The sequence below is a fragment of the Botryllus schlosseri genome, chromosome 4 (assembly GCF_051294905.1).
Source record: "Botryllus schlosseri isolate E-star chromosome 4, Bs_hap1, whole genome shotgun sequence".
NCBI classification, from domain to species: Eukaryota; Metazoa; Chordata; class Ascidiacea; order Stolidobranchia; family Styelidae; genus Botryllus; species Botryllus schlosseri.
In genome coordinates, this window is record NC_137239.1 from 19,922,436 (window position 1) to 19,944,113 (window position 21,678).

General features: G+C 40.9%; 1 protein-coding gene across 1 annotated transcript in view; it reads right to left on the reverse strand.

The window, feature by feature from the left end:
- The window catches only part of LOC145437313 (uncharacterized), a 43,424-nt gene extending 25,083 nt beyond the window's left edge, over nt 1-18,341 (reverse strand). The window contains exons 1-4 of the mRNA XM_080314511.1: nt 18,211-18,341; nt 17,983-18,153; nt 17,727-17,922; nt 11,786-11,833 (exon numbers count right to left, since the gene is read on the reverse strand). Of these exons, the coding sequence (XP_080170637.1) occupies nt 11,786-11,833; nt 17,727-17,922; nt 17,983-18,153; nt 18,211-18,258 (463 nt within the window). The 5' untranslated portion in view covers nt 18,259-18,341. The remainder of the gene's footprint in view (nt 1-11,785; nt 11,834-17,726; nt 17,923-17,982; nt 18,154-18,210) is intronic.
- Between the last annotated feature and the right edge of the window lie 3,337 nt (nt 18,342-21,678).

Genomic DNA, 21,678 nt, shown 5'->3' on the forward strand with positions numbered 1-21,678 from the left:
TTTTACACGCTTGGCGCGGCTAGTGGACCGTGCACTCGTTCGTCAATTGCATGTGCCCCTTTACCGGAAAAAATTGGCCATTCCTGGTCTATATAGATTACTAATCTACCCATAGGTTAGTTATCTATAGTAAGTGTGGTTTGCATGCGTTGTATGTGCACCGTGACCTGCGAGAGGCACTGGTGTGGGGAGAACGTGAGAGCGGCGGCGGTGGTATGTCGGACTAAGTTTGCCTGTACTAATTCTGTGAATACAATTACTATCTACAAGCTATCGCGGTAGTATGTCGACGGTGAGGATAACGGACCTTATGCCTTTGTATGTGGACTTCGCTACTTCGGGCGATGTAGCTGTGTGGCTTGATAAATTTGAGACTGTTGTGAAACTGCGAGGTAACAAGCCAGAAGAATATGTTCCTCTACTGTTGGGCACCGCGGCGTTCTCAGTATATAGACAATTGAGTGATGAGGATAAAAAGGAGTACAATAAAGTAAAGGCTGCTCTCTTGGCAGCGTTTGGCGTCAATTGTTACGATGGGTACGGCCAGTTTCAGCGTAGGACTCTTCAAGAAGGTAAGAGTGTTGATGTTTTCGTAGCTGACCTCCAGAGACTAGCTGCTCTTGTGGGTATGGATCCTGATGCTTCAGAACCGATAGTAAAGTGCGCTTTTGTGACGGGGCTTCCGATCGATGTGGCATGCCAGCTAAAATCTCTTGCTGAAATTGAGAAACTGAAAATTGGTGAATTGGTGATACGAGCTAGAATGATCTTGTCCACCAGGGTGCCTGTTGGTATGCTCTGTGCGGCTGGCACATATAAAAGGAAGACTTTTGAGTGCTTCGCTTGTGGGAAAGACGGACATATAGCACGCGAGTGCCCAAATAGAGATAAATGGAGACGTAGTTATGGCCGTGGACAGCCGCCAATAGACTGTTTTGAGTGTGGTAACCCTGGTCATATAGCTCGGTTCTGCAAGAACGGTGCTACACGGCCAATCAATCGGGGAAACGGCAATGGGGAACGGTCAGCATCGGATGGGTTCCCCAGCCACCGACAGTGAGGAAAAAGGTGCTGCCAATCATTTCTGTAAAAATATTTGGACTATCTGTAGAAGCTCTCGTTGATAGTGGTTGCCAGAGATCAGTGGTGCGAGAAGATGTGTGTAAGCAATTGGGCGTGCCAATGAAGGGACCGAAACTAGTTGTGGAAATGTTGAATGGTGAATTAACACGTTGCCATGGTGAAGCCACAGTCAAACTAGAAATTGACAAAGTTGACCTCAGTATGGAAGTTTTAATAGCAACTCGTCTGGTTTGTGATGCAAGGGTGATTCTGGGGACGGATGTGATCGAGATGATGGATGGGGTGTTTGTTGGTCCAGATCTTCGAGTACAGTTTGGTGCACTTCCCACATATGCTGCTGTCGGTGTGAGTTGTCAGGAAGAAAATGAAAAGTTGAGTGAAGAAGATGAGAAGCCGATTAAAGAAGAAGTTGTGAAGTTGAGCGAAGAAGAAGTTGAGAAGCCGATTGAAGATGAAGTTGAGAAGTTGAGTGAAGAAGAAGATGAGAAGCTGAGTGAAGAAGAAGATGAGAAGTTGATTGAAGAAGAAGTGGAGAAGCTGGTAATTGATGATAAAGATTTTAACGCTATTTTTGATGGTTCAAAGTGGGTTGTAGAGTGGAAATGGACGAATGAAGAACCAACCTTGTCAAACCGTTGTCCGGGGTACGCGATTCCCCCTGAGTGCCAAGAAGAGTTCCATCATGAGGTGAATCAATGGATTCAAAACAGCTGGTTGGAAGAATACAACCCAGACGTTCATGGACGTCAAAAGGGTCTGATCCCTCTGATGGCAATAAAACAACCAAACAAATCAAAAAAGGTGCGACCAGTTATGGATTACCGCGAGATGAATAGTCATGTGATGAGTCATCCCGGTGCCGATGTTGTGGTGTGCCAAGAAAAACTGAGAGAATGGCGGAAGAAAGGTACACATGCATATATCTTAGATCTGCAAAAAGCATATCTGAAGATTCACATTTCAGAGCGCTTGCACACATTTCAAATTGTGCAGCATGGCGGAAAGAAATACGTCATGACACGTATGGGATTTGGCCTCAATGTTGCGCCAAAAGTTATGTCAAAGATCCTGTCGGTGGTGTTGTCGCAGAGTCAAGAGATAAAATGTGGAACAGATCATTATATCGATGATATATTTGTTGATGCCAGTATCGTGGATGTGGAAACGGTGAAGACGCACTTATTACGGTATGGGCTGAGAGCAAAGGAGCCTGTCCCATTAAACGATGCACGGGTACTAGGACTGAGAGTCTCTGCGACGGCTGCGGGTTCGTATGAATGGGCCAGAGATGGAATCCTGCCAGACTCTGGTGAAGTATGGTCAAAGAGGCAGCTCTTTTCTATGTTTGGTAAACTTATCGGTCACTACCCTGTGGCCGGCTGGCTGTGGATTGCTTGCAGTTACGTAAAGCCCCTTGCTAATGAAGTGGCGTGGGACGAAACGGTACCGCATCATGTGTCACAACTAGCTGGCGAAATCCTTGCAAGGTTGAAAGAGAAAGATCCGGTGGGGGGAATTTGGCCAGCTCCTGCTGGAGGAAGGGCGCAACTTTGGTGTGATGCTAGTAACCTAGGAATTGGGTGTTGTCTGATGGTGGATGGTCATGTAGTGGAAGATGCGGCCTGGATGAGAAAGCAGGATGATGGTGCTCACATTAATGTTGCAGAATTGGAGGCTGTGGTGAAGGGACTGAATCTAGTGCTAAAATGGAGAGTAAGGAAAGTCGAGATTATTACTGATTCTGCCAGTGTTTACAACTGGGTGAGATCAATTTTGGAGGATTTGAACCGACCAAGAGTGCATGGCTTGAGTGAAATGATTGTGAGAAGAAGGTTGGGTTTGATGGCACAGTTGATTGAAGAATATGATATGAAAGTCGATATCCGTTTGGTCTCCTCTGCAAAAAACATAGCCGATGCTTTGACAAGGGTACCGCGTACTTGGTACCAGAAAGTTTGTGTGGGAGTTGCCCCGCAAAGTCAAGCGGTGGAAGATCGTGTCAAGAGGATCCACGAAAAGCATCACCTGGGAACAGATAGAACATTGTATGTAGCAGAACGCTGCTTGGGGCGGGAAGTAAGCCGGGAAATGGTTAAACAGGTGGTTGACAATTGTAACATATGTCGCCAAATTGATCCTCATCCAGTCAAGTGGGAACACGGGCAGTTGTCGGTGGATAAAGTATGGAGTAGGCTGGCATTAGACATTACATACGTTGGTGGGCAGTAGGGTTGTTCAGATTTGAAAAATTGTCAGGAAACTCCGATGCTTGTGACCAAAATGATGGTTTAGTACATAAAAACACTTTCATGAGCAATTTTGGTCATCTTCATCGAGATCTTCTATCCTCGAAAACCCCCCAAAGATTCACGGGGCAATTCTCCTTACTACTGGATATGTAATGTTGACCACGACACCGGTTTTTAGCTTTTATGACGTTATCACTTGAAAACGGCCGTGTAGAGATTATATATTGCAATAAAATAGCCATGTTTTCAAAATTGTACTTGAATGCAGTCCTATTAAGGTCACATGCATATCGATTTCACTCTGCACAACCTGTCTATCATGCTCACGGGAATCCTGTATTGGTTGCACCATAGACATCGGCTTGATTTGGAACGTACATTGAAGAAGCGCCGTTGGGTTGCAATTCGTGAACAAATACTGATATTCCCAGCTAGTTTTCAGCCAAAAGGTATTATTCAAAGGTATGTAATGTCAGTAATACTTTTCTCAACTTCAAATCATCGGTAAAATACCGAGTTATCTTATTTTATGGTAGACTGCAATTTAGTTGCAGAAGAATGTCTGAAACAAAGCGGATATCGGTTTTGCGGACCAACGATGAACAAGATTCAGGTCTGCCCACTATTTGGTCTGATATTCTGGTCACTATACGGTCGGATATTTATCTGAGTGCATTAGTCACTCCAAGTTACCGACTCTAGATGAGGTTCTACTACATCCGTCATATCTGAAAGAAAATTGCCCCGAAACTACCCCAACGCAGGACCGTGTCCTTCTAGCTGTTGAAGAGGTTGCCAACGTATGGAATATGACATGAATAACTATAAGGAAAGCGCTGAACATTGTGTTGATGCATTGGTTCTGGCATTTTTCTTCAACTAAATTGCAGTCTACCATAAAATAAGATAACTCGGTATTTTACATATGATTTGAAGTTGAGAAAAGTATTACTGAGATTACACACCTTTGAATAATACCTTATGGCTGAAAACTAGCTGGGAATATCAGTATTTGTTCACGAATTGCAACCCAACGGCGCTTCTTCAATGTACGATCCAAATCAAGCCGATGTCAATGGTGCAACTAATACATGATTCCCATGAGCATGACAGACATGTTTTGCTGAGCAAAACTGAGATGCATGTGGCCTTTACAGGACCGCATTTAAATACCATTTTGAAAACATATCTGATTTATCGCAATATCTCGTCTCTACATGGCCGTTTTCGAATGATAACGTCACAAAAGCTATAAACCGGTGACATGGTCAACACTACAGATCAAGCAGTAAGGAGAATTGCCCCGTGCATCTTCGGGGGCTTTTCGGGGATAGAAGATCACGACGAAGATGACCAAAATTGCTCATATAAGTGTTTTTATGTACTAAACCATCATTTGGGTCACAAGCATCGAAATTTCCTGACAATTTTTCAAATCTGAACAACCCTAGTGGACAGCCTTACTTAAGTATGATTGATTGTGGTCCAAGTCGATTTGCGATATGGAGGAGGATAATAACCGAATCTACCGAACATGTCATCCAGCATCCAGCATGGTAGTTGCTTCAAAAGTCACAAAATGTCACAATTTTTGTGGAATTGGGGAATTGGCCATGTATTCAGCTGTGCTTACAAACATTCCGGAAATTCGATTGTTGAAAGAAATCACAGGACCATCAAACGAATGGTGGCCAGGACTGGTGGTAGTGTGAGTGAAATGGTGTATTGGTATAATAATACCCCAAACTTTGAGAATGTCGTACCAGCTGAGAGGGTATTTCGTTATGAGTCTACTCTTCCAGATGGAGAGCGGGGAGTAGCAAAAGACCGCGATTCCAGAAAGAAACATTTAAACCCATACAACATCGGAGAAAGTGTCTTTGTGAAGCCCCCTAATGCAAGGTGTACATCTGTGTGGAGCAAAGGAACTGTGACCGATATTGTATCGGACTCGGTTGTTGAAGTGAATGGGACGAACCGTCACATATCAAATATAAGACGTGTAATGGGTTGCGGCCCAGATCAGGAACGAAGCCAGAGCGGCGGCGGTGGTATGTCGGACTAAGTTTGCCTGTACTAATTCTGTGAATACAATTACTATCTACAGTAATCTAGAGTCTGTCAGCCATCAGTAACATCCAATCTAGCAACGAAGACATAGGTGCCGGCTTGTGACGTCATACTGAATACTTGTCAATTGTCGATATAACATCATAGATGCACTAGAACGCACTTTAATCTATCTATGCCATTGCTGTGCAGAGCATTAAAATTCAGGCCTGCTGTTCAATTATGATAAATCAGCAGATGTGGTTATTGCATATATAATAGCATCATATGAAATACGTCTGAGCCGGAGCTCCTCAAATAACGGGCTCCGGCTCCGGCTGAATTTTATGCAGAGCTCCGGCTCCGGGGCTCCGGCTCCAAAGCCCTGGTCTGCAGTAAGCTGCGTTTTGTCCGTTTTCTACAACTGCCACTTTATGTGGTGGTTATGTTGTGTTGCAGTCAATATTGGAAGCAGAAGAAATTTGACGACATGAATTGAAGAATCATTCTGGGTTATCAACACCCTTAAAATAAACTTGATTTGATAAATCAAATTCAGACTTGCACAATTACCAAGCAGAAATGAAAAGGGTTCCATGATTTACAATATATTGTGTAGACCAGGGGCATGTAGATTCTGGGAAAAAAGCCTGTACCCGTGTAAAGTACGCACCCTGCATTTGCAGTACATGAATAGTCCATGCGTTGACAAACTTGCGCATATGATAACACAGGGCAACAAAAAATATATTTTTCTCAAAAATCATGATGTGTCAATCAAAATCATGATTTAGGGGTATATCAGGGGCGCTGAGTCCGAAAATGGCATTACTTTTGCCGAATTAGCTCTATTTTTGAGTTATTGCCTCTTCCTACATATAACATGAAAAGTAGTATGTTTGTGGGTAATATAGGTTAACTCGGTCTTGAGGAGGTGAATATGGGCTTAGATTAGTTTATATCATATCCCATGTAGTACTAACATGTGTGTTGTGGTGCACTGATCAGAGCTGTGGAGTCGGTAGATTTTTCCGCCGACTCCAACTCATTTTAAATAGACCGACTCCAACTCAGACTCCAGAGTCTTTAAACCAGCGGTTCTCAACCTTTTTGGACATGCGCCCCCCTTGGCGAAGGTCAAAAAAATTGCGCCCCCCTTACCCCCCCTGCACTTATTGTCATGTCAAAAAGAGCGCATCATCTAATACAGAGGTGGGGAACCTTTTTGCTAATCACGGTCGCATTTCGATTGCTTATATAGCCTAAGGTCGCATTCCAAGGCATAGCCGTAATGAACTAACTGGACGCACAATACCTGTTAATCTGTCCCTATCCATTTCCGGTGAACTCCGGACTATTGTGCTTCCCACAACGACCTATTGTACGCACCGAAATCGCGAGTGGAATTGTTATGAATAGCTGTTGAGATTGCATATTGTCACGCGGAGCACGAAAATTTTTCAGAATCACTGATGAATTCCGTAATTCATAGTAGCAGTATCACAAATTACTATCAAATATTTATCAATTCTCAGCCAATGTGATCAGATTCACCGGTAGAGTATATGGAGGGAGTGCTTTCGAAAATTCAGGCCAAGTTACAAATGATAATGCATCTTCGGGTGGGCCAATTGTTATTAGTCACTTTGTTGCATGCTGTTATTTCTAGACCCGGCACCAGGATTGCCGATTGCATCGGTAGTGGAAATATATTGAAATCGCATAAATGTACCATAAACAAATTTCTTTCATGAGGAGATTCCGATTCCGGCTCAGATTGAGAAGGGCGCTACTATAATAAAATCGAATAATGAAGTAATGTTGAATTGTGCGGAGCGGGAAGAAAATTTTCGGATTAATTAAAATCTCTCAAAAATTTGGGAGTGAATTCGTAATTTCAATTTGCATGTCGACGGCCGCCAACACATATTAATTGAATTAGGTGTCGACAGCGGTACAAATTTTCTTATACGGCCGCAGGTTGCCCATCTCTGATCTAATAGTATACATATGGTATGTCTTACGCCAAGTTTGAATCTGCATTCCAGTTGTCGAGTCTTCAACATTCCTGACAAATTTCCCCAAACTTGTTTGAAAATAGCAAAAAACATTGAACAGGACATCAATTTATTTCAAGGTAGGTTGCACTGAGACTAATCCTAATGAAGGTAGTGACTACAGAGAGCATGGCGTCGTTCTGTCCTGCCATGCTAAATTTGATCAGTTTTGAAATTGAATAAAATTGTGTTGATTTAGGGTACCCTAATTGAGGGCGGAACCGGGCAACCTATATTGCATCTAAGTCTATCTTAGGCAGTGCTGTTCGCCAGCTATTAACAACAACTACCCAGCGCACCGAGCTTTAGGCTAATGCCAAAGCTATGAAGAAATAAATGACTTACACGTGCGAATTGCTCTAAGTCTTCAACGAATATCAAAAATTTGCTCAAATGAAGTTGAAATCACCCTATACTCCGTTGAGCGCGACTGCTGGAGTTTGAATTTGGCGAGCTTTCTTGAATACGAAATAAGTTTCATCTTCAACAATCGTCTTCTCAGAGTTGTTGTGAAACACATCTTTAGTCAGAATTCATACAAAATTGGTCATTTTCTCGCGCCCCCCAGGTTGAGAACCACTGCTTTAAACGAACCAACTCCGGCTCCGACTATTTTCCTCACAGAACTCCGACTGCAACTGTACTACAAATTTACTTCAAAAATTATACGACACAGTGACGGTTGAACGACTTTCATATAACCATTAAACATATGCAAACATATTTTTGACAATGGCATGCAAAGAGCAAAGTTGTTTCATTGTGACATATCTCGAAATATTCACTGCAATTATCATGGAAGCATTCATTTCGAAATATTCTTCCTTTTTTCATATGGTATAGTTTTTATAACATAGATAAGCCAGGGATAATCTAATGTGTATGAATCGTTCAAAGATGATATATATCCCGTCCTGTAAGATTAAAATGTGGATGATACAATAAAAGTCTAGATCTGTCTCTGCGCACAGAAAATCTAAGCTGCGCACGAGAAAGTCGAAGTGATGGCCTTTTTTTAGTCGTTACGCACTATTGTCCAAGGGTCCGCGCAGTGGGTTTGTGAGTACGCGCAGACTCGTGAAAAATTAAAGGGAACTTTGATTGTTATAAACTTTTTATCCTCTCTCTTCTCAAGTAATCAGATTTACCAGTAGACCCGAGTGTGGTGTCTTGGAAAATCTCGGTCCCCTAAATAATAATTGAACATATTCGGACGGACCCTTTGGTATAATGACTTTGTTACATGATGTTATTTCGTGACCTACTGTCTGCTATGTCAAAAGATATTGAAATCGCCTAAACGTACTAAACTAAAAGACGCACACGATTTCAAATTGGTATTTCTTCACTAGCAAATAATTTTTTCTGAGCGGGATGGCATTTGTCCTGTGAGGTACTGATTGCCAGGACAGGGACATTGGGCGCCAGCCATTTAGGCGCCTATGGACCATTAAACGCTCTGCATAAGGGCAGTCCTTTTCGGCCAAGGTTTTCTCGCTGCCGATCGTTCTGGAACACTTCTCGAGATCGCATGTTACATCTTACATGGCCTAAAACTTGATATATCGTGGTCCGTCGTGGCGCGATAATAGCCTACGCCGAAATGACCATTTCTATAAATCATGCGTATTATTTCTTGGGGAAGGATACCCAATAAACGGGATAATTGTCAACGTTAAATCGGGCAAAGCGCGAGAAAATTTTGAAAAGGTTTTATCAATTTCAAATTGAGGTGGGTGTGATCAGACTAGTTGACCCTCAAGGTCGTATCGATCATTCCTATCTAATGCCGAATAATGTCCAGTGTCCATGCATATATTCTGTACCACCATCATTGCCGTTTGTTGTTATGTATTTTGGTTGAATGAAAATAAAGACTCTCTCTCTCTCACAAATAAAGGTTTACCTGGTACGTTTGGGCAATTCTAATATATATTTAGCTTATGCTAAAAATCCTTATGGAAGGTCAAAAATAATAACAGGCAACGAAGAGATTATTAAAAATCAGAAAATGTGTTAATGTCATTTATTATCATTAATTTTGTGCCCGAAATTTTCGAAGACACCCCCACGTGGACTGAGAACGGATAAATATTTAACAATAATATATGAAAGAAATAATATTATCAACAAAATTAATTTTCCTGGTGGAAAATTTTTTCGTGCCCTGCACCAGTAGAAAAGGATTCCCAATAACTTTTCCTAGCATTTACTCGCGATTTTGGTGCATATATAGTAACCCTGGGGGGTGTTCTGCTTCTACAATTAGAAACTTTTATACGCAAGGCATATCTCTCCAAAAATCAGTGATGGCAGAGAACACCACATGGGCTCTTCGAGATGCGAAGTTCCCAGTAACCAATTTAACACAAGTATATGACGTCCAGATGGGCAAAGACGATACTCCGTCGGAATGCGGCCTTATGCTATATATTTAATCAAAATACGACCATCAATAGCAAAAAGGTTGAACACTCCTGGATTACGGTTAATAAACGGAATTAGTGTGCTATGTGGTCAGGGGTGTACGAGTTTCGAGTAAACGTTAAAAGGGTGTACCACGAAAAAAAAGGTTGAAGAGCACTGTAATCTGTTGAAAATACGAATAAATGGGGTATTTTTGCGTTCGACATGTGTAAAAGAATAGATTTATGCAGCACAGTTTCGTTCCGTCGATCTAATTGTGTTTTACATTTCCCACATTCTCATTGTTTCAGTAGATAGACCTACTAAAACATTTAATATAGGCTGTTAGGATAAAATGTAACCTAGTTCAAATAAAATTAAAAAAAAATTAAAATAAAAACATCCAAATTCGGCGATATCATGGAAAAAGAGCCAATCCGCAGAAACCAAGGCCGATCTCAGCGCTCCCGATTTACTCTAAAATCGTTCTCACCTACCATGATGAATTTTTGTTGTTGTCCAGTGTAATCATGACATAACGATCGCTAATCATTTTATACTTAACGGCATTGTCTCTCAACGATGGAGTAGATAGCAGCCAAAACCTGCGAGGGTCGCGACGCGATAATTCGGGCCAGCGAGGATGTCTTGCGCGTGAGGCCTATTACAGATGCGATTGCTTGGATCAACGATTATATCTTGCGCACATGACCTGTTGTATATGCGATTATTCGTTCAGGCTTATTGTTGACGCGATAGAGCCGGGATTGGCGCGCGCGCGCAGCAATCGATAACCTAATTTTGCTCGAGTACAAATGGTAAACCAACTTAGCAGGAGATCATGTGCTGTTGTGCAGCGCAGACGAATCTCGCTAATTGGCGACGCGCTTCTCACTAATTGCCAGCGCGCAACACTGATACTACTAATTACGGGGGACGATGGCTGAATGTGATGCGCGATTGAAAACAAACATGAAGAAAGGTGTGATTTTATGTATTATTTCGAGGGAGATTTTTTCAGGACATGTTGTACCCATGCATAATGCGCACCCCCCGAATTTAGAACCAAAAAAGCAGTAAAATTTCGAGCATTAAACAAGGAATATCTAATACAAAACTTGGTTTTAAAAGACCCTTAGCTACATCATTAAGAGAAGGTATTTGCGCAGTGCAAAACGCTGTATGCCGCAATTTCACAATTCATACTTCACCGACGGTTTGAGAAGTTGTTTCAAGTCAATAGCGCATTGTTTCACAGCGTTACGATTGTCGGATTGAAGTCCAACGATCATTGCAGCAAACTAGTGCCCTACCTCGCAAGGTTTATGAAACAATCATCGCACAAATTGTTAATGCAGAGTCTGATACAACTCTGTAAGTCTGTATTGCTTTCCGCCTCAACTACTGGCCTTATAATACGGCGGACGGCACCGTTTCATGATTATCTGAAATGGAGCTCTCAGCTCTGACCCCTGGGGTAAACAAATGTTACGAGCCGCTGTTCCAATGCAAAACTATCACTTGTGTCCCATGATGCGATCAAATTCTTATGTGTGGAATCTTTGTAGGCCTATTGGTATGTAGCAGCGTGAACCTAGCTCTCTGTACCGTCCGCAGGGCTCAGTTTCCAGTTTTTGACAGCCCATGAGAACGTATTACCGACTACTACTTACTTGAGAAGATTTTAGCGTCACTACTTCTACTTCTACTTGAAGTAGTTTTACGATACTTTTAAAAGCACTACTTCTACTCGTACTTCAGTAGATTTTAGCTTCGCAACTTCTACTTCTACAGTGCAGTTGGAAATTGACAACTGACAGTGTAGTAGTAAAGGTTGGATAACAAGACGCCAGCGAATCTCGAATAAATTAAGAAAAAGTCTGCACTGCGTTTTGACAGACACGACCTAAATATTGATGGCAACACAACAGACACACCAACCTGCTCTATATCGAAGTCTTCGAACGTCAAGATGATGCCAATTATCATCTGAAAGCATAACAACAAAATATATAATTTTGATCAATCACATATGTATGTATATGCGAATATGCATGCTAGGATGCTCTGATTAATTTCAGAAATGCTGAGCAGTAATAGTAACATGGACCAAATAATAGTATACAGAGGCGAAAATGACAATGCGAAACCGTTGTAAAATACAAGAATATAGTTCAAATATCGTTGGTCGCACTTCTGTTTGGGTCAGATCATGTCAGGTGATACAGGCCATATTTCCACCATCTTGGATTGTCATGAAGATAGGCTGCCTTACAGAGCTGTGTTTTCTGATTTCAGAAAATCAAATTTCATCAAAAAAGGTCATCTTGAACCGAAGCTATGACCGTCCAAAAATTGCTATTTTTGTGATCGCTCAAGCGGAAAAAATATCAGAAATTTATACATGTAGTTTAAATTTGCTATATTTCGGTCAAATCAGGGTTGTTGAGAGTGACACTTACACACTTGTTCATTTATATCCTGCTTGATACTTTTTCGATTTCTTCGACACTTGGAGTTGCATAGTCTGACCTTTAACCTTGTGATTTTGTTCATGTCTTTGAAAATCACTCACGCGTGACTTCATTTTCAATTGCGGATATCTCTTGGTGACTAGGTGATGTCATCAAGTGTAAGGTGTCATTGGAAAGCTCTTGACAAGAGCTTTTAAAAACAAAAATAATATTAGTTACTTTTGAATCGTAACATACCATAAGAGCGCCATGAAGCTAGCTTGCAAATTTATTCAAAATCCTCCCCCTTTTCAACAAGAGCAGTTGAAAAAGTTGTGAAATTTTATGAAAACAACGAACATAGCAGGTTGATGCCAGGGATGAAAGACCGAGTTAGCATTAAAAAGAATGTGTATCAACAAAAACGTCTACTTTTATGTACTCTGAAAGAATTCCATACCCTGTATAAACAGCAAAACCCGGATGCAAAAATTGGATTCACAAAATTTTGTGAATTGAGGCCGAAATGGTGTGTTAGTGCAGGATCATCTGGAACACATGCCGTATGTGTCTGTACCATACATCAAAATGTTGTTCTTTTGCTGCATGCTGCCCGCATTGAAGAAACTTATAAAGATTTGCTTCAATTGGCAGTCTGCAATATTGAAAATAGAGACTGCATGCTACAGCGTTGCCCAAACTGTCCCGGATTTCAACCCGTTCAGGAATTGCTGGACTCAAAATTTGAGGATGTGGATGAACTTATTTCGTTCAAACAGTGGGTGTCAGTTGACCGAACTGATCTAATAACTCAAACCTTAACCATAACTGAATTTATTCAGTTGATATTACAGATTTAGCACCACATCATCACATTTCGCATTCACAGTCTTTATATTTGAAAAAACGAAAACATGATATGGATCAGCAAACAGCTCTTGTATTAATGGATTTTGCGGACAATTATTCTTTCCACATTCAAGATGTAGCGCAAGGGTATCATTGGACTCACCAATGCTGCACTGTGCACCCGGTAGTTTGCTACTACAAGTCTGCAAGCAACGATATTTTGCATTTAAATCTATGCTTTTTATCGGAAGAGTTGTTGCACGATGCAGTAATGGTGTATCTGATTCAGCAAAAGAAAATTGAAGTTCTCAAAAGTACAATTCACAACTTGGACAATGTGGAATATTTTAGCGATGGTTGCGCTGCCCAGTACAAAAACAGAAAATCATTTTACAATTTGTGCAAGCACAAAGCTAACTTCGAAGTGGATGCTGCGTGGTCCTTTTTTGCCACGAGCCATGGTAAATCGCCATGTGATGGTATTGGTGGCACTGTAAAACGAGCTACAGCAATGGAAAGTCTGAGACGCCCACTGAATGGTCAGCTTTTGAACGTGGAAGAAATGATGTCCTATTGTGTGAAAAATCTCCAAAAAATAAAATTTATTAATTTGCTCAAAGACGAATTGGATGCTACGAGAGCTTTTTTGGAACAGCGATTTCGGCTCGCTACCACAGTCAAAGGTACTCGGGCATTCCATCATTTTAGGCCATTGTCATCAACCAAACTGGGAGCAAAACGTGTCAGTCAAGACAAACACTATGTATTGGAAGTTGAATTAGATGAAGACTCAAAACCAAGAAAATGTACTTCAAATTGAAATTATCAAAAACAAATTTGTATGCTGCGTTTATGATGAAAACTGGTACATTGGCATGGTCACAGAAATTGACCATGCCAAACAACGATGCCTTAGTTGAATTCATGCACCCAAAAGGCCCATCAGAGTTTTTTCACTGGCCTCAAAATAAAGACTCTTGCTGGACTCTGTTCCAGCACATTTTGTGCAGTCGACGTTCCTTGTTTATTTAATAATCGGGGACAATACCAACTGACAAAGGAATCAGCACTGAAAGTCATACAAGTTCGGAAGAAATATCATCAAAGATAAATAGATATCTGATATGAGCAAATAGTTATTATCTAATAGTATGAAAACTAATGAACCCGCAGGACCTTATATTGATTTTGATTGTCATTGTTCCTTTCATTGTTTAGTGCTGATCGTTGCCCGAATGTATTGTGTAGAGTACATAAAACATCGCATCTTATCCTGTCAGTTGTGAATTCTGAAGTGTTGTGGAAGTATTGTGTGTCACCTCAAACTGTAGCAAAATTTTCTCAAATTTTCAAAAATATCTCAAATTATTGTCAGCATAATTTATGTCAGCAATTATCTGTCTGAGTTATACTGACTACCTTATGTATAAAACACTTGGCACGGTACTGTATATAGAATAAAGGTGGAATGAGTTGCTTTACAGAGTTTGCTCTTGTTGAAAAGGGGGAGGATTTTGAATAAATTTGCAAGCTAGCTTCATGGCGCTCTTATGGTATGTTACGATTCAAAAGTAACTAATGTTATTTTTGTTTTTAAAAGCTCTTGTCAAGAGCTTTCCAATGATACCTTACACTTCATGACATCACCTGGTCACCAAAAGATATTTGCAATCGAAAATGAAGTCACGCATGAGTGATTTTCAAATACATCAACAAAAAAGCGAGGTTAAAGGTCAGACTATGCAACCCCAGGTGTCAAAGAAGGCGAAAAAGTGTCAAGCAGGACATAAATGAACAAATGTGAAAGTGTTACCTTCAACAACCCTAATTTGAACGAATTGTAGCAAATTCAAATTACATGTATAAATTTCTGACATTTTTTCCGCTTGAGTGATCACAAAAACAGCAATTTTTAAACGGCCCTATCTTCGGTTCTACTTATCCGATTTCGATGGAATTTATTTTTTTGAAAGCAGAAGTAAAAGTTTTCTAACCATGCCAATTTTAATGACAATCTGAGATGGTGGAGGTACATTTTGAAATTTTTCTGGATCACCTGACATGATCTGACCCGTTTACCTTAGTCTGACCCAAAAAGGCCCCAGCAGCAGAGAAACTCGAACGGTGAATTGGTTGGGTGATATGAAAATAATGAACAAATTTCTAGCACGGTCCACGTTATACAATCTCTAGGATTCCTCACCGCAAATACGTAGGGCGAACGAGGTATCGTGATTAATGCAGCGACAGTGTAGAAGTATTGCAAGCTCTTGTTGTTAGAGCCATTGTTTTAGTGGTTTATATCTGCATTCAATCGGCCAATCATCGGATGTTTGACAATTCCATTGTTTGCGAATAGCGGAGTTGCTCGCATAGAGCCCACATGATCGGAGATATAATATATATTACTGTTCTGCATATAGCGTTGATAATAAAGCATTCCAGTGGAAAACAAGGGTATGGATTGCGAGGTAACATATTGGAATCATTTGACTGCTGGTCCGGCCCGCGAGCGATCAAAACTTTTCAATCCGACCCGCGACACAAGTTGAGCTATGGAGAAATAAGATACTTCCTAATAAGGTCATGTCATATGCTATGTTTAATACGGTATGTGTTTTGAATCTAAGGAACAAAGATTTAAATTGAAGTGGCTTACAACGTCGCAGTAATCAATCCGAGTAAATAACCATGCTATATCTCTCTACAGATCCTGTCATCCTTTGATATGCTTAATAAATAAAGGTGGCAGGGCTGTTCAAGAAAAAAATTTCCTTCAGATTTCACTGGCTACTTGATAAAATTGTTAGGTTGGGTAAAAAAACGCTGCACACCAACTTTGGCTCCATTCCTATCAGTAGAAGCGAGATTCGTGCAGTAGAAAGTTTTGAATTTATCAATCAAAAACAAAAAATAAAATTTCAAAATTTTTCTGCTGACCCCATAAAATTGTTAGGCTGTCAGTACAGATGATGCACACCAAATTTAGCTCAATTCCAACCACTAGAAGCGAAGTTATTGCAATAGAAAAATTTGTATTTGAATAAAATAGTATTCACGATGACTAACTCTTCGATTATTTATTATAAAATCATGGAATTAGAAATTTTTCTACTGCAATAACTTCGCTTCTAGTGGTTGAAATTGAGCCAAATTTGGTGTGCATCATCTCTACTGACAGCCTAACGATTTTATGGGGTAGGTTTTTCAATGATAAATTCAAAACTTTCTACTGCACGAATCTCGCTTCTACTGATTGGAATGGAGCCAAATTTGGTGTGCGACGTTTTTTTAACCAACCTAACAATTTTATCAAGCAGCCAGTGAAATATGAAGGAAAAGTTTTTTTTAATAGCCCTGTGGACATACATGTTTGTTTATGACTAGCGCTCTAATACAGCTGTATCAAAAAGATGCCTCAACTGAACTGCCCTGTTGACGACTGCCAATGGAAGTCACAGGATATGGCTGAGACGTTTGCTCCTGCCCTTATAGAAGCCCTAAAAATCCACGACAGGATTGATCACGGCACCGCTACAAACGATGCTGGGTATATCAAGAGCATAGTAAAGTTATTCCGTTTTACATTAACGTTTTCTTGGCTTGCTCTTGATATGAGTGGCCAGACATGACACTCACATTGATCTACGTGGCGCAATCGGCTGCGCGTTAAAGTTTCGTATCGAACCATGCCTTGGTTACAGTGTTCAAATCCCAGGAAGGTACAATTTTTCGATTTTGAAATGAAGCAAAATTTTTTCAAAATCGTAGCCGGTGCCAGAAGGTTGAGGAGTGTAATTTAAGTCGGTTTTATGACAAAAACATGAACACATACATTTGGTAAAGCCAGGACAGATTCCAGAAGAGAAACAACAAGGCTATTTTGCCAAGCTGCACACTGCTCGGAAGGCATCGGCCAAGACAATAAGCTTTGTTGTATTCCAAATACATTTTAATGTCTTGATAGAAAAATCCGGATAGGGATTTGAAGAGAGTTCAAAATGAATTGTGTTCCACATTGTTTCGAAATAGGACGGCTAATATATATTATTTTTTGGTTATTACCCGTCACTTTCTCATCTCAAGTGTCATTCACTGCTTTCAATTTAGAAATAATATTGATACACTGGAGAATACAGCTAAAATTTTTGACTTGGCTCGATAACGTATTTACTGCTTGTCATTTGGCCAGCGGCTGGTCGAAACTTTTAGGTAATAAAAGCCTAGAAAACCATTGAATATCAGTATCCGGTTTTCCGCGAAAGGTCACGACAACTTATGTACGTTGTATGCAATCTGTGCCAATTGCTGAAGCTGGGGTAAAGAACAGCTACAAATGATATATTATGCAACAGTATCACATTTTGAATGCATTGTGTGCCTTTACGCACGACCACAAAGCAAACAATTGATTTACTGCTCAACTCAGAGAAAGCCGTTTCTCCGTTTAATTCACCCAAAAGTGAGAGGAATCAAACTGTCCGAATTAAGCGGAGTTTACTGTACTTCTAGTTGTGCTTCTGAATGTAAATAGGTGTACATGGGAAAATTACTCAGAAATGAAACAATTAATTACTCACCGCAGTGAACTTCCAACTTTGTATTTACATCACATGAAATTGCTTGCGCCCTTTCCAGTGCATCTCCACTCAACATTGCATCATTGCAATAATATATCAGTGTGAGTTTCTCCAAATTACAATATTTCAAGAGAGAAATGATGCCATTGAGCGAAATCCGGTATAGACTTTCGTTAATGCATTTCACACGTGGGCTCTGTAAATGTGAAATGAGATGTGAAACAGGCCTAGGCTAACGAATTATGATAAAAATTACTTCTTTCTGCTGACAATTATCAATCATGATCCGTGAGTTGTCTGTGCAACAAACACAACATATGCGATTACTGTCAACACCAATACAGGAAACTTCCTCTCCATGTTTTGAAATATTGTTGCCCTCATCGATCAAAATTCTGCCATCCAGGTAAATATCAAGGAAATTAACCTAGAATGGAACCAGATTAAGTTATTGAGAATTCAAAGAACAAGTGAAGAATCGGACCTGATATTTCTCCAGGAAATCTTTGATTGGCATCCAATCGCTGTTCATCTCTTACGTACAATAGCTAGCTAACCGTCTGCAAACTAACACAATATTATATTCAAGTGGAAATAACATCCTGTTTCAACATGAGCAATGATGAGTTCGTTCCAGTGCAATAGTTCTAAATTTGTAGGGCAAGATAGACTGTAAGGCAACGGTTCCAAAACTACGGGTCACAAGCAGACATGGGGCGATCGTGATTAGTAATCGTAATTGATAACATTCCAAAAAATTCTCAAGTAATCATAATCAGCTACTTCCCATATCTAATCGATTTCTCTGTGAAAGAACGATTACTATATATTTGTATAAAGACTATAAAATGAACTGAACATTCATCAACAAGGATAAGAGAAATTAGCCTTGAACAGGTTAGTGATAGCCAGTGGCATATCCAGCCGAGATCAAAGGGGGGTTTTACTTTGATTACCATAATTTTTTATGTATAATACGCCCCCATGTATAATACGCATTCTCCAGGTTTTTTTTTCACTACACAGAATACATTAACACATTGGAGATGTACTGCAATTTTCCATGTATAATACGCACACTTAAAATGGCATGCAAATTCTGGGAAAAAGCCTGTACCCATGTATAGTACGCACCCTGCATTCGCAGTAGGCTACATGAATACATAGTTATGTTGTAGTGTTCGATGTCATTCTGTTTTGCGATGTCACTGTTGAACAATGAACAATCATGACATAACGATCGCTAATCACTTCGGCATTGTCTCTAAACGATAGTATATAGCAGCCAAAGCCTGCGAGGCCCGCGACGCGATAGTTCAGGCCAGCGAAATCTTGCGCATGCGGCCTATTACAGATGCGATTGCTCAAGCCAACGATTATGCCTGGTGCACCAGGCTTGTTGGAGATGCGACTGCAATATTTAGGCCAGCGATTACATCTTGCGCACATGGCCTGTTGTACATACGATTGTTCACGCCTGTCGTTGACGTGATAAATTAGCTGTTGTGCAGCGCAAACAACTCTCGCTGATTGGCAACACATTTCTCACCAATTGCCAGCGCGCAACACTGATACTACGAATTACTGGGCTGAATGTGATGCGCGATTAAAACAAACATCAAGAAAGGTGTGATTTTGAAGGAGATTTTTTTCAAGGCTTGTTGTACCCATACATAATACGCACCCCTCCCTCCCTCCTCCAGGGAAGAAAGTTGAGAAAGTCAGCAACTGCCACAGCTGAAATGTAGGTGAACAATCGCAGAATGCGTACGAAATCAGCGAAATATAATGACTTTTATTTATCCTAGGGTTGGCGCAGGGGGATATTAGGGTTGGCGGAGGGGGGATATTAGGGTTAGCGAGGGGGGATATTAGGGTTGGGAGAGGTGGGATATTAGGGTTGGGGGACGGGGGAACCCGCAAACCCAGACTGGAATCGGTGGTTGTTTTCGACAACATGTTGTGCGTGACAGACGGATTTCTCGCGTGATTGGAAAATTTCATCCGCGTGACGGAAATATTTTTCGCTCTGATTCGGTACTGAATTACTTATCAAACGACACAATGTGTTAAAATAGACCTGGTATACGCCGGACTAGGGTTACGCCGTTGCGCAAATGCCACGCTTGCTTGCGTTGATCGTAAAGCGCAAGCGCCTTATTCTGGATCTGAACTCCGGTATCGCTTTGTGACGTCAGCATAATTCAATAATTGGCGTGATCAGATGCAAATGTTTGCGTGACGTTGCGCGTGCCGTTGATTCCACTCTGGCCGAAAACCCTAATAATACCCCCTCTCTAACCCTAACCCGCCAATCCTAATATCCCCCCTCCCCCAACCCAAATACCCCTCCTTCCACCAACCCTAATATCCCCCTCCCCCTACCCTAATATCCCCCTCCTCCAACCCTAATATCCGTCTCTCCACAGGCAAAAAAAAATTAATTTGACGTGCTCATGTGAAGCACTATACTTTTACATGTAAAATAGGACAATCATCCCACAGTCTCTATAGTTAAACCAACTGAGCTATATAAACACTACGCTATTTCTATTCATCAAGGCCCGCCATCCCCCATTCAATGTAATTTTGCTAAAAACCTTCATTTCTCTCAACTCATAGTAAGCTTGCCCGGCCTTGTTGTTTGTCTACATCCTGCTGCAACCTGATTGGTTCGTGTCAAAGGTCACGTAAGTTTCTAAGTTCGGGCTTGCGTGTTAAACTATAGACAACTAAGGTAAATCTATAGTTAAACGAAAGAATGTATAAGGTAAGGAAATTCTTTGGGTTAAACCACAGTGTCCTATATGGTGTGGACACAAGCAAATCACACGGCTCATTGAAATTGGTTCCATTTGGTCAAAGGCGACTTTATGGCAATTATTGAACGGCTTGCCGAGCGCTAAATTCGATAAAACGGGTATGAACGGAAAGTTGCTGCTGTACTGATTACGAAAATATAAATTTTAGTCTGTTCACGGTCCTGGAACTCCCACAACCAGCCTCGAATTTGGCATTGTGGTCGAGCATTGAAGTGTGACGCAACAATGCTTCCTGGCCCTTTCTTCGCTTGACCGATCTCAGACCATCGATCAAGTTTCGCCTCAATTTAACCTTTATCACTACACAGCCTGGTATTTGATACCACATGTGAATATAGACCAATAGACTAGCTACTCAGAAAACACAGTTTCAAATCTCAACTGTAATCCAACACCTGTTTACGCCTTTTTGAATTTTACATCGATAAACCTGAATGCTGCGGAGTTGAATTAGCAGAAAATCGTCAATTTTTCAAAATGGCGTAGCTTTTGACTCCGGGGATCAATATTCCTCAAATAAATTTGTGTCCAAAATTAAGTAATCCATGTACGTACCAAATTTCAGAAGACTTGGGAATGTGGTGGTTCCAACTTTGGTTGTCCAGGTTGGGAATGGACCTGTTGCTGTATAATTTTACAAACATGGTGCGAATTAATTCATGATTTCTTAAAAAAATGTTAGTGGATAGCTAGTTGAAGTGAGAAGTCTTTCCGCAATGTGATTCCTCTGCCCAGCGCTATGAATAGGCCTGGCGGGAGTGAATGTTAGCCCTCGCTTCAATCAGCACCCAAGAAGTAGCTCTTGGTTGCAAAAAGGCTGGTGACCCCTGCTCTATAATCATCATTCCGATGCTGGTCTGGAGCAGCTAACGGACGAGGATGCACAAAAGATAACTGAGAAGTGGCAAAAAACGAATGACCGACGAAGTGACAGTGCAAGCATTGAAGGCGTTGATTGGGATCCGCAAACAACAAGGAATGGAAGCGGGCTTGCGAATCTCTTGAGTTGCATGATAATTTGTTCTGTGATTGTGCACTAGGGCCGTTCAAAAATAACTTTTTCTCCCGGATTTCAGCCATTCACTGATTAAATTGTCAGGTCACCCTAAATAACGCTGCACACCAAATTT